At 38.7% G+C, this 14,910-nt stretch overlaps 2 protein-coding genes across 3 annotated transcripts in view; one reads left to right on the top strand and one right to left on the bottom strand.

Moving 5' to 3' along the window:
* Positions 1 to 14,910, bottom strand: part of CTXN3 (cortexin 3) — a 119,542-nt gene that overhangs the window by 56,202 nt on the left and 48,430 nt on the right. The window lies entirely within an intron of this gene.
* On the top strand, positions 13,271 to 13,759 carry LOC128648777 (nuclear cap-binding protein subunit 2-like). The gene has a single exon (XM_053701640.1). The coding sequence runs from the start codon at positions 13,271 to 13,273 to the stop codon at positions 13,733 to 13,735; it is 465 nt and encodes a 154-aa protein (XP_053557615.1). The 3' UTR covers positions 13,736 to 13,759.

Here is a 14,910-nt window from a genome sequence, read left to right as displayed (position 1 = left end):
GGCACGCAAGCAATGTGTTTGGGTTTTTTCTTCTATGCTCTCTAGTGATATCTATAGGGAAAAATAAGTTAACACGGTCGCAAAATTCTAAATCCTTTTTACTTTCAATTTGTAATAAGTGCGCTACTCAATCAGCACAAAAAGCATACTTCAAGCAAAGTTTACGCTCAAGCAAATGCGCTAAATTGTGCGGCACTTGTAATCTGGTTCTATGTTGGGTTTATGTAGCCCTGGCATACGAATATTGCACCTTTATATTTTTTTATCTCTTTTTTACTATTGCCTCTTTTGTTCTAATCATATATTATTCTGTTTTCATGCACTTCTACTTTGAATTAAACTTGCAATTAAATTATTGTATAATGTTTCAGTATGAAACTTAACATATTACTTTACGTAATGAGTACTTGGGCAAATTCATGTCTATTCATGTCTATCCTATGGTTACAATCCATTACAGAAACAGAATGCGCTCATTCTATATTTACTAGATGTTGTTGACTGCCCTTTTTGTATCACACTTAACCTTCAATGATTGCACTGGGAATCAGTTAAAGTTATGTAGAATGAAAGGGAAGAAATCCCATAGGCTCAGCACATTCTTGGCAAATGTCCTATATACACTCACTGTTTCAAATAAAAAATACTTAATTGGATATAAGGCTTGAAAGGCACCTGAACATTTACTTTTTTAAATCTCTATTTAGCAGTTATTACAGGCCTGAAGTATAATATTCTCTGTGTTTTCAAAATTTGAAATTTCACAAACATGACCTACATCTGTGTTGTTTTATCTATGTATTTTTCCCTAAGCTTCCCTGGAAACGTGTTCCTCTATTAGCACCCCTTCTGGGAGGTTATTACACTCCCTTCCTGTAATAGAGCACTGATCTTGCCAGCTTCAGAATATGACCTCTTGTTGTAGAATTGCCTCTGTACATTTCTTATTTCAAATATCTAGCTGTCAAAATCATTCTTGCATTCAGTTAAAGGGAACTCAAAGCATTTTATCATGTCTATAAAATAGCACATGAAAACTTTCATATCTGTTTGTGTTTGTCTCTGTGTGAGTGTATGTGTATGTGTGTGTGTCAGTGTGTGTTTGTGTGTGTGCGTCTGTGTGTGTGGGCCTGTGTGTGTGTATGTGTCTCTATGTGTGTGTGTGCGTGAGTATTTGTGTGTGTCAGTCTGTGTATGTGTGTCTGCGTTTGTGTCAGTGTGTGTGCATGTGTCTGTGTGTATGTATGAGTGTGTGTATGTGTGTTTGTTAGGCTGACCATATTGCCGCTTTAAGAAGGAACACATATGAAAAATACATATGTGAGGGTTCTTATACAAAACCATTTCTTTAAATAGCCCTGAAAACAGCCCTGACATATGTATTTTTCATATGTGTCCCTTTTTAAAGCGGTAATATGGTCAGCCAAGTGTTTGTGTGTGTGTGCGTGTATGTGTCTCTATGTGTGTGAATGTGTATGTGTCAGTGTGTGTGCATTTGTGTCAGTGTGTGTATGTGTGTGACAGTGTATGTGTGTGTGTCAGTGTGTGTCTGTGTGTATGTATGAGTGTGTGTGTGTGTGTGTATGTGTGTTTATGTGTGTATAGTTTTGCCAGGTAAATAGAAAAATACAAAAATAAGGCTCTATTTCTTTTTAAATGGAGTGATAGCAAAAATGCTAAAAAGAAATATCTGGTATTTTGGGCAAGATCTTTTCTGAAAGTCCTGGTAGTGAAGGGGTTAAAATGTCCTCTCTCTTAGATGCAGAAAAGAAAATAATAATTTAATAAATATATAATACAAATCTGTAGCACTTTTGAATGCCACATAAAGTTTTTTTTATAAAATATGCCAGTCATTGATAATAATTGGTTATGTTATTTTTAGTCTATTGCTCCTCTGCTTGAGTTTCCTGCAGTATGTGAATAGATTTCACAGTTCAAGAACACATGAAAGATTGCTGCCCATATCCACTAAGCAATGCTCTGTTCTGAGTTCAGAAGGTTTGCTCTGGAGTGTTCACCTGAGCCTTCCTATGATGGATGCTATCTTATGGAATGCTGCTATTTAGTAAATATAGGTCTACATGGCACTTACACTTTATAGGCAATACTAATCACTGTTCTGACATCCGAACAACTCTATGCTAAATTCAGCAGTCTCAGACTGTCAAAGGTTATATTTCAGAGATGAGAAGCAGCGGTGCATTACATTTTACAGAACACTGTACAATCAGTGAGGTGCACCCTGTATATAATAATACAGGTTCCATCAAACAAGCCATTCAACCACTAACCTTGGCAACATTATAAAAAGGCAGAACTGCAAACCCTTGTGACAATTCTGGTAACAATATATGGTGGCAGATGCACATCAGTTGTCAGATTAAAGGCACGCTGTAATTGTGATATACACAGGGCCGGATTTCCCATTAGGCACAGTAGGCACAGTAGGCATGTGCCTACAGGAGCACCGCAGCGAGGGGCGCTTGTCTGTATCAGTGTTATTATACTATATATTTTTTTAATTAATTTACTATGCAATGGTGGCCGTTGCGCCACCATCCAATGTTTTTATGTTGTGCGTGAGGAGCAGATCTGGCTCAGTATCTGCAAACTACTGAAGGTCTTAAGGGGGGGAGGTGTTTTGGTGAGAGTCAGCTCACCTTAACACAGCGTCGTTATGGTGTGAGCCGTGGCGCTCATGCAGAGCATCCACAGCTTGCACAGCACCACCACGCCCACTCAGTAATACAGCCAATACCGGGGTGGCAGTGTTAGAGTGAACTGCAACAGCGTTTCAGGGTGTACCCACTTGCAGCTCACAAACAGCTCCTTTACTAAAAGCCAGGATCGACTTTCAGCCAATCTGCATTGCTTGCACAGCTTCAGGCGCCAGCCAATGAGGAGCCGTGTCCCTGAACCTGAAGTGACCACAACCCACAAGCGGAGTTGACAAGGCGCAGGGAAGAAAGGAGAGGAGGACTGTAGCCTATGTAGCCTGGAGAGAAAGTAACAGCATCCATTAATTTGAGTAAATCCCTAAATAAAAATAAATTTGTTCTTTTGCTCCAATACTTAGGTAATCACCAAGTCGGATTAAATCATGAAAACTTTTCTATAAACAAAAAGGTGGTTGTCAACCAAGCCATAAATAAAAATAAAACTTAACTTTTAATAATTTCTAAGGACCAGGGGGAGAAAACAATGCTATATATATATATATATATATATATATATATATATATATATATATATATATACCCTTCCACACTATGCTCCTGACAAAACTATGGTGAGTTAACCTTGGTTACTATCTCCCAATATCATTGCTCCCAGTATTATCGAAAAATTCGTCCATACGCAACTATGTGAGTATTACCAACAATCTATCTGACCCCTGTTCAATCAGGTTTTCGCCCAAATCACTCCACTACAACTGCCCTCCTAAAGGTTTGCAACAACATCCAAACTGGCATGGAACACGGAGACCTAACTGGAGCCAATTTTCCTTGATTTTGCAAAGGCCTTTGACACAGTAGACCACGACATACTACTGCTCAAACTAAGAAACTCAGGTATTGGTGATCGTCCGCTAACCTGGTTTCGATCATATGTATTGGATCGATCACAGTATGTCTTCATTTCTGACAGCGACTCCCTCCTTCTCCCAGTCACGTGTGGTGTTCCCCAAGGTTCCATTCTCGGCCCCCTACTATTCACATTATTCATAAATGATCTGCCAAATGTCTTCAAATCCTCAACTGTACACATGTACGCAGATGACACGGTAATCTATGCAAACAAATCCGATCTACCGCAGCTTGAGGCAGTGCTCCAGAAAAGTGGATCTCAAAAACAAACTCTTCCTAAACACTGACAAAACTGTCACAATGATCTTTGGAATGGGACCTAAATTACACAAACTACAAAATTCCCATCTACGCATCAAAACAAAATCGAATTGCACACTGACCGCAGTCAACTCTTTCAAATACTTGGGTGTGTTGTTAGACCCCAATCTATCTTTTGGCCTCCACATAGAAAAAATTGCATCCAAACTCTATCCAAAACTAGGTGTCCTGTACAGAAACAAATCCTGACTCAGCCCTACAGTAAAGGAAAAGATTGCACAGCAAATGCTGATGCCAATCATGGATTTTGGGGATGTAGTATATGCACTTGCACAGCAAACTCACCTTAATAAACTTAATACACTGTATAACTCGTTCTGCCGCTTTGTGTTACAATTTAACTACAGGACCCACCATTGTGACATGCTAAAAGAACTAAATTGGCTGTTGCTGGAATCCAGACGCACCCTCCATCTTTCCAGCCTTGTGTTTAAGAGCTTTTCTTGGAAGCTCCCACCCTACCTGAGCAGAATGCTCTCCCCGGCTGTTCCCACCTCCCATAACCTCCAATCCATTACCTACCAGCACATAATTTAGTCTGCTCCCATACATTAAGAAAGCAGCTTGATCCTCCTTTTCCTACAGAGCACCCCAATTATGGAACGACCTCCCGCACACTTTAAAACCTTCCCCAAGCCTAGAATCCTTCAAGAGATCCCTGTCTGCATATCTCAAAACAGAATGCACCTGTCATGGTTGATTATATATTGGACCCAGGGCATACTTGAAAATGAGAGAAATCTCAATGTATCCTTCCTGGTAAAATATTTTATAAATAAAATAAATAAACCAGTCAATATAAATTTGCGGAAGGGGCAACAGAGGCGATTTATATGTATCTCAGTGATGGAAGTTGTATTCTGGCATATATATATACAGCTATACCACACGCTGATGGATTGGATGCTATATGGATGGCATTGGCACACTAACTATATGTGGGACCACCTGCTCCCTCCATTCTAAAGTTACTGGAAATGTGTCTGAAACTGAACTACTTCAGATTTGAAAGAAAATTATTTTAACAACTGACGGGGACGGCTATGGGGTCTAATGTGACTCCGGCTTATGCCAACCTTTTCATGGAACAGTATGAAAAAGAAACAATGGGAGTATATAACCATGGGAATATCAAGTGTTACAGGAGATACATCGACAATGTATTTATTATCTGGCAAGGAGATGCGCACGCACTTGAATCTTGGGTGACACATCTCAATAACCTCAAATCACTGATTCAATTTGAAATTAAAGCCAACTGGGAACACATAGATTTCTTGGATCTACGTAACTATAAGAAACAGGGTAAACTATACACAACATTGTATACAAAACTGACAGACAGAAACTCTTTACTTGAGGCCACTAGCGACCACCCACCACACACCCGGAAAGCAATTATTAAATCGCAAATGGTACGTGTGATGAGAAACAACACAGAGAATGAAAATCGTGACCAGCAACTTGAGATGATGACCTACAAGGAAAATCTTATCAGGGATGCAATACAAGAACTAACCATGCATAATGGTAATGCGAAACTAGGAACCAATGAAGATAACACTAAAAACAGGATGATCTTTACCACCACATACAATCAGGATAAGAAAGAACTGACTGACACCATCCGAGAAAGATGGGAAATTCTCGGATCAGACTACCATTTGGAAACATGTATTCACCGATCATGGGCTACAGACGTGGTAGAAGCCTAAAGGATCTACTGATGCTAACCGATCCAGACCCTACCAAAAAACCCAATGGTTGAAGACATCCAAAACAGGTTGTTTTAGATGCCCTGGATGCACAACCTGCAGTGGAATGATTCCCAGCAAATACTTTAGACATCCACACACCACTCAGAAATATACCATCAAACATTACCTGACATGCACTACCAGCCATGTGATATATCTTCTCAGCTACTGCTGTGGCCAATTTTACATTGGAAAAACTGCCGACAATGCCCGCATGCGGATGGCTAATCACAGATAAGCTATACGTACATCACTCAACAAAGGTACCTCGGACCAACCAGTTGCTAGAGACTTCCTACAAGCAAACCATAAGGTCACCGACCTAAGGTTTATCCTAATAGACCATGTCCCCCCTCTTAAACGAGGGGGCGATAGAGATAAAACTTTGTTACAACTCAAATCTTGTTGGATATACAGACTTGGAACCCTTCATCCCCATGGCTTAAACATTTCTAATGACTGGCATTGCTTTTATGGTGATAGATAAGTATCACCAAATTATCTTGATGATACGAAACCTCCTGTTGGGGTATCATGCCGTGGTTGATTCCATGTAATAGTGGGGCTGACCCTGTCATGAACCTTACTCTAGTAAATGGCTTGTTTATGACTGACAGTACACAATACTATCTTAAGCTTACTAGGCTGGATGGATGTATGATGTATGAAGGATTGATGATACCAACTTCAATTGTAACTTTAATATCTCTATATTTGATAAACGGAGTGGATGACACACGACTTGGATACAGTGAACTATCTTGCAACATTGTAAAATCCAAACTCGATTATTATTTACAATATCTATTTGTATCTTTCTCTGATTGTCACTTGTTAATGAACTATCCAATGATTATGAGATATGAGGTCTGATTCTACCTCCCGATGACGGTACGGCACAGTGAATTTGCCACCGGCTTGACTGTTGTTGCTTTTTAATCTATGCTGTTTCACTATCACCTAGTGGAGATATAAATTGCTCATATATTAGACTAGAGTCCATACCATATATTTGGGATGATATGTGTGTACAAATCTCTGATTGCCACTTGTTAATGACCAGTCCAATGATTTTGTAATATGAGGTCTGGCTCTACCTTCTGTTGATGGTTTGACACAGTAGATTTGCTACCGACTTGCCTATCACTTGTTATAATTAGCTAACTGTTGTTCAATGAAATGCTGTCTATAATTACCCTGTATATAATAGACTATGGTCTATTATATACCCCATATATAATAGACTATGGTCCGCGTTACACTTAGGTGAATTGAAAGTCATAGGTACATAAGTATTTACCTCAGATATGACTAAGTATGTTAGGTCCCGATATGGTTACCTGCAATCTACATAATTCCTGCTATATACCTCGTATATAATAGACTATGGTCCGCGTTACACTTAGGTGAGATGAAAGCCATAGGTACGCAAATATTGACCTCAGATATGACTAAGTATGTTAGGTCCCGATATGGTTACCTGCAATCTACATAATTCCTGCTATATTCAAACATCATTAATTGCTTGTGGATAAGCATTACCTTCGAGATTCCAAATGGATAGCCTTACCAGCCAGATATTAGATTTATTTAAGTTCCAAAGCTGATCCTCATTCATTCTTTTGATATGTGGTGTGCTACTATGGGGCATGGTTAGCCCTGAGAACCATTCAGATGCCACTTTTACATAATATGCCATAGTAAACCCCTTTACCAAGTACACATTTTATTTAGAGATTCCTCAAACATTCTCTTGACATGTTTCCAATAATACATTCTATTTTTTTGACCCAAACTGCAACATATCCCTGATACTCTGGTTAAGAACATCACTGGACACTTGAGATAACCTAACCACATATTTTTGGCACAACAGCAATGATCTCTCACATTACACTCTGATAATACTCCTGACATCCTGCGTACTCAGCAGGATGCTAATTAGCCATGTGGATTCACTTGGGGACGGTCATAATGGCACAGATGCTTAAACACCTAACACTAAGCACAATATGAACGTTGTCTACTCAGAATGCTTGGATCTGTTGCCTAGCACTCACCCTGTGCTTAGTTGTGATCGTCCCACTATCTGGATATTTACAAATAGGTTCAATACATACAGACCGCTTCTTTTTAGATTTAGACCGCTATTAACACAAAACATAATAGCATACCTACAGAATGGGCTTGCTTATAGAGTGAGCGCAGATGTCTTTATTTTGATGCATTTTTAAATGTCTTAGTAGGTGCCTTTTATAATTCTAGCACCTGCGGGATCTTCTGAATTTACAACGAAGGTAGAATGTTTTGTATAACAACATTTGCTAATCAACTCAATATGATTAACTTTGCTTTAACTGTTTTGCTCCTGGTTATTATTTGATGCACTGGGATATCTCATAAATAATGTCTGGTTGCTTATTTTCATGTATATGATGTTTACATGGGGTATTTTCCTATAGACTTTTTTAATGCATAATTTTGTTCATGTTTGATATATAATTAGGATGGTTAACACCATGTTTTATTTCATTTTCGGTTATTCATTTATTCTGTGTACTTTGATACTAAGCACTATATGGTGGGGTGTATACATAGTTGTTGTTTCTTTCCCATTGTGTTTATGTTTGCTACTAGGCAACTATGGGGTTGCCATGACAATTTGTTTTTGGCGCAATTTTTGAATTAATTGATGGGTGGGGCTTAGCACATTTAAGTAACACTGTTTTCATTTACACTTTGTCTGGTCTGAGGAAGGGGTTTGCGAACCCCGAAATGTCACCATTTAATAAATATTAATTTATTTTCTAAATCCAGTGAATGCTTGGATCTTCTACAATAATTTGACTTTGCACCCTGGTGGAAGACTTTTGAACTGTGAGTGCAGATACAGAGAGGAGGTATGTATATATATATATATATTTATGCCAAATTACAACTCCCATCACTGACATACGTTCTTTCTACACTGTGTGCAGAATTATTAGGCAAATTAGTATTTTGACCACATCATCCTCTTTATGCATGTTGTCTTACTCCAAGCTGTATAGGCTCGAAAGCCTACTACCAATTAAGCATATTAGGTGATGTGCATCTCTGTAATGAGAAGGGGTGTGGTCTAATGACATAAACACCCTATATCAGGTGTGCATAATATTAAGCAACTTCCTTTCCTTTGGCAAAATGGGTCAAAAGAAGAACTTGACAGGCTCAGAAAAGTCAAAAATAGTGAGATATCTTGCAGAGGGATGCAGCACTCTTAAAATTGCAAAGCTTCTGAAGCGTGATCATCGAACAATCAAGCGTTTCATTCAAAATAGTCAACAGGGTCGCAAGAAGCGTGTGGAAAAACCAAGGCGCAAAATAACTGCCCATGAACTGAGAAAAGTCAAGCGTGCAGCTGTCAAGATGCCACTTGCCACCAGTTTGGCCATATTTCAGAGCTGCAACATCACTGGAGTGCCCAAAAGCACAAGGTGTGCAATACTCAGAGACATGGCCAAGGTAAGAAAGGCTGAAAGACGACCACCACTGAACAAGACACACAAACTGAAACGTCAAGACTGGGCCAAGAAATATCTCAAGACTGATTTTTCTAAGGTTTTATGGACTGATGAAATGAGAGTCTTGATGGGCCAGATGGATGGGCCCGTGGCTGGATTGGAAAAGGGCAGAGAGCTCCAGTCCGACTCAGACGCCAGCAAGGTGGAGGTGGAGTACTGGTTTGGGCTGGTATCATCAAAGATGAGCTTGTGGGGTCTTTTCGGGTTGAGGATGGAGTCAAGCTCAACTCCCAGTCCTACTGCCAGTTTCTGGAAGACACCTTCTTCAAGCAGTGGTACAGGAAGAAGTCTGCATCCTTCAAGAAAAACATGATTTTCATGCAGGACAATGCTCCATCACACGCGTCCAAGTACTCCACAGCGTGGCTGGCAAGAAAGGGTATAAAAGAAGAAAATCTAATGGCATGGCCTCCTTGTTCACCTGATCTGAACCCCATTGAGAACCTGTGGTCCATCATCAAATGTGAGATTTACAAGGAGGGAAAACAGTACACCTCTCTGAACAGTGTCTGGGAGGCTGTGGTTGCTGCTGCACGCAATGTTGATGGTGAACAGATCAAAACACTGACAGAATCCATGGATGGCAGGCTTTTGAGTGTCCTTGCAAAGAAAGGTGGCTATATTGGTCACTGATTTGTTTTTGTTTTGTTTTTGAATGTCAGAAATGTATATTTGTGAATGTTGAGATGTTATATTGGTTTCACTGGTAAAAATAAATAATTGAAATGGGTATATATTTGTTTTTTGTTAAGTTGCCTAATAATTATGCACAGTAATAGTCACCTGCACACACAGATTTCCCCCTAAAATAGCTATAACTAAAAAGAAACTAAAAACTACTTCCAAAACTATTCAGCTTTGATATTAATGAGTTTTTTGGGTTCATTGAGAACATGGTTGTTGTTCAATAATAAAATTAATCCTCAAAAATACAACTTGCCTAATAATTCTGCACTCCCTGTATGTACGTCAGTGATGGGAGTTGTATATATGCCAGAATACAACTCACATCACTCTGCTATTTGAGCTCTTGTGATTTTGCACAGATTTAAAAATAATACTGTGCTTACCTTGTTACCTTAAGCTTTAATGGTTTACTTCTAATATTTTTTTACTGTTGTCCTAAATTAAATAAAAAATTCCCTAAACTGTTTCATTTTTGTTTGGTGGGGGGGGGGGGGGGGCGCTCCAGGTTCTTGTGCCTACAGGCACCTGAGATGTAGGTCCGGCCCTGGATATACATTATGTTGATTTTATGTCAGTGAACTGCTTGCTTCTTCATAAAAAACAAAAGCTGAAGACTAAGGTAGTTCTTCTAGACCATAACATTTGGGGTTCTAAAACATTAATAGTTTAAGGGACATTAAACCCCAACATTTTCTTTCATGATTCAGGTAGAGCATGCAATTTTAAGCAACTTTCTAATTTACTCCTATTATTAATTTTTCTTTGTTCTGTTGCTGTCTTTATTTAAATCCATGGTTATCCCAGGTTCTGAACCAAAAATGGGCTGGCTCCTAAGCTTCACATTCCTGCTTTTCAAATAAAGATAACAAGAGAACAAAGAACAATTGATAATAGAAGTAAATTAGAAAGTTCCTTAAAATTGCATGCTCCATCATGAAAGAAAAAAAATTGGATTTAGTATCCCTTTAATATTCAAATGGACATTCAAATGCAAATATTACATCCTCTAATTCGTTAGAGTGTGCAGATTTTGCATTTATAACTCAAGGTTACTACATAGTTAAAGCAACTGGTGATGTCATGTGACTGCAGCTCCTAATTGGTTCACCAGATATGTGCTGCTCAGGACCTAAAAACATCACTAGCCCAATGCAGGACATATCCAGTGAGGTGGAAATTTATCAAAGTTTTTTAACCCCTTTATGGGTTTAAACACACTAGTAAGCTTAAGTCACTAATGCAAAAATGAAATGCCCTTACAAATTAGTTCTGCCCTTTCATATTTCAGATGAGCAGTAGCGCATTTTAAAATTACATTCATGAATATTTTTACATTATAAGTGTGACTGCAAGTCTCTTACAAACCTTTCACTTCTTTTGTGACAAATGTTATTGTCCCACTATGGAAGATACTGTATATGTACATATGCACATTCTATTTCAGGGCTGGAGTTGACTTGTCACATGAACACGTAATGCAACTGCAGCTGTTTGCATATATAAAGTAATCAAAAAGGAATGGCAAATACATGCATACTGCAGGAAAAAAACATTTTTGGAATAAAAACATGTCTTGTGCATTAAGAATTTAAGTGATGGCAAGTCCAAGCATTTAAAAAAAACATAGGATTTACCAGTGCTATAAATAAAGGTGACTTTCTGTCATGAAGTATAAAAAATGAATACAGAAAGTACCTTTATTTGGCCACAAGCTTCTACCTGAACTGAGCGCCTCTGACTGCCCTCAGTAAAAGTAATTTTTTTCAATAAGGTGAGGTTTCCACTTCTTAGCTAACAACCATGCTAAAGGGAAATATAAATATGCTCCAGCACTGATCAAACAAACACTGTGTAGCATGTTGTAGGGTCACAGTTATGGATCCTGAAAGATCCACTAAAGCCTCACTGGGTGAAGTGCAAATAAAATCTAAATTTACAGATTTCAATTACAGGAAAGGAGAGCAAAATAAATTATGAAAATACGTTTCTAAATTAGAGCCAGATTACGAGTGGCACGCTAATTTTTGCACAAGGGAAAAGGGGTTTGTTGTTGCACTTTGCACGTGTCGGAAAGTAGTAGTAATTGAAAGTAAACGTGTTCGCTTGATCTCAATTGATTTTCATGCACATCGGGATAGAGCAACCTCAGAGCTCTGGTTATTTATAATACCAGATACAAAAAGTTGCACAAAACACATAACAAATACATTTGAAAGTACAGTTACAATCATAATAACACTATAATAAAAAAGATTTTTCACAAATTGCATAAAAATGTTATAATGGCTAAAACATATGAGGTCTCAGGTGTTAGAGAAAAAAAGGCCTTGAAAGGGCTTTAACATAGAGATACATACAAAAACATGTCTAAATATGTATATATATATATATATATATATATATATATATATATATATACATACATATAAAAATGCATTGGAGCCCTTTGCAGTCAAGTAGCTGAAAACATGCAAAAGCATATTTATATAATATTCATATTAAATAAAGTATTTAACTATTTATATACTGTAAATAGTTCACATTCCAATGTTCTTCACATATGTTCTATGTATTTTTAAATAGATATTCCAAAATATCTGTAAAGTAGCTCAGTTGGTAAATGCCCTTACTACAAAAAAGCCTGTTTAAAAGATCCAAGGTCACAGGTTCAAATACCGGCAGGGCTGACTCAGCCATTCATCCTTGCGAGGTCAATAAAATGAGTACCATTAAATTGGATAATAATAACAGCTATTACTATTCAGCTACTGATTTGGTTAATTCCGAGAGCAAGCACTTTGAGTACCACTGGGAGAATGGTGCTATATAAATACTTGTTGTTGTTATAATTATCTGTATACTATATATCAAGGCTCAAAATTTGTTTGAATCAACATTTACTCACTATCAAAAGTCTGGCAGCCTGTAGAAATAACGGCATTGAAGAGGTGATGACTCAGCACCGCCTTTATGTGGAGCGCTAAAGCAACGGCTAGAGTCACTAAGAAGAAGCGCGGCAATGTTTTGGTAAGTAGTACAGTACTGACTTCCATCACAGCTTCTGACTGTGAAGCATTTGTCTTAGTTGCTCTGTGGGATTCTCCTCTCTGCCTACAGTGCATCCTAGTTCTCTTATTAGGATTATTTAAAGTGCTTTGGACAAAGAGAGGAATCCCTCAGAACAACTAAGACAAATGCTTCACAGTCAGGAGCTGTTCACTACCTTGCTACGTGTTCAACTTACTTTTATCTCTGGGCCTCAACACTTAGTCCAGCATTAGCTGGAGGGCAGGTATGGATGAGAGGAGCACTAGGATATACCGGTAATGAGGGTGTATTCCGGTGAAGTGAAATGATGTCATTGAGCGTGTTGAGAAGTGACTCTTATGTAGAGCTGAGGGAATACCAAGACCAGCACTTCAGGGGCAACAGATTTGATCAGGAAAAGCTGCTAAAAAACGGTTTTACACTGTACGTTGGAAACCTGTCTTTTTATACCACAGAAGAACAGATCTATGAACTCTTTAGCAAAAGTGGAGATGTGAAGAAAATCGTAATGGAGCTTGATAAAGTGAAGAAAACTGCATGTGGATTCTGTTTCGTGGAATACTATACAAGAGCAGATGCAGAGCAAGCTATGAGGTTTATTAATGGAACACGGCTAGATGATCGAATCATCAGGACTGACTGGGATGCCGGCTTTAAGGAGGGCAGGCAATACGGAAGAGGGAAATCGGGTGGTCAGGTCAGAGATGAATATCGTCAAGATTATAATGCAGGAAGAGCTAGTTATGTTAAAATTGTACAAAACTTTTGAAGAACAAGAAAGTCTGAACTAGCGTTGCTCGCTTACACAAGGAACAAATCCTGTATGAGACATATTTGGTGTTTCAAGCTTATTAATAAGTGTTTACGGGGCTATTACTCAGAACATTTAATATTGCAGTTGCTCGGATGCATTTTTCTTATGACATGACCTGTTAAGTTTTATTTGTTTCAAGCTCTTGAAAATAAATTTGTTTATCTTTTTATAATAAATTTTAAAACTAATTTTTTTTAAAAAAAAGAATATACCGGTAATGCTAAGTCCGGGGGCCTGTCACTAAGGGATTACCCTCTTCTGCTTACAGAGATCCTAGTAGGCTCAGTGTAGGATGCTCTGTCGGCAAAGAGGGGAATCCCTCAGAAAAAAGGGGATACACGCTTAACAGTGAGGAGCTGTGCAGTACCTTGTTATGCTGCATGTTCAGCTCAATTTTACCCTCAACACTTAGTGCTACATCAGCTATCTAGCACAAGAGCGGTTAAGGTCAAACACTATTGTTGAGGGCAGTAAAAGCAAATACTAAACATGTGGGAGTGCTAAGAAAAATGAATCTGTTGGGCTGTCACTGAGGGTTTCCCTTCTGCCGACAAAAATTCTATAGGCTGCATGTTAAGTAATCCTAGTAGGGTCTGTGTGGTCTTTCCTCCTCTCTACCGGAGCTCCTGATTGTGAAGCTTGTGCCTGAGTTTTTCTTACTGAGAGATTCTCCTTTTTCTGCTGACAGATATCCAAGTAGGCTGTACATTAAATCATCCTCGTCTCAGTGTAGAATGCTCTGTCAGCAAAGAGGGGAATCTCTCAGTAAAAAGAACTCAGACACCAGCTTCACAATCAGGAGCTCTGGTAGAGAGGGGGAAAGACCACACAGACCCTACAAGGATTATCTGATGCTGAACTAAGTAAGCTGCACACACAGCATAACTAGGTACTGTCCACATGAGCTTAGCCTTCAGGTTCTGGGGACAGAATGCCCACCTAGGTTTGTCCCCCTGACAGTAAAAACCCCACTCTCCTGCAGTCAGGCCCTGGCTGTTTGTACATGTGTCAGGAACCTCGCTCCTTCTAGGACCCAGCGGAATCCTTCAAGCAACAAACTTGCAGCTTGCCTTTAAAAACCACCCCAAATCAATTCTCTTTGCTTAGTAATTTGGAGTACAAGGCTACCC

This window comes from Bombina bombina, chromosome 2, assembly GCF_027579735.1.
Source record: "Bombina bombina isolate aBomBom1 chromosome 2, aBomBom1.pri, whole genome shotgun sequence".
Lineage (NCBI taxonomy): Eukaryota > Metazoa > Chordata > Amphibia > Anura > Bombinatoridae > Bombina > Bombina bombina.
Note: the sequence above shows the minus strand (reverse complement) of the source record. Positions and strands in the feature narration are given on the sequence as shown.

Bases quoted from the DNA above. Each gene is read 5' to 3' on its own strand.
- LOC128648777 (XM_053701640.1), top strand. From the start codon at position 13,271: ATGATGTCATTGAGCGTGTTGAGAAGTGACTCTTATGTAGAGCTGAGG.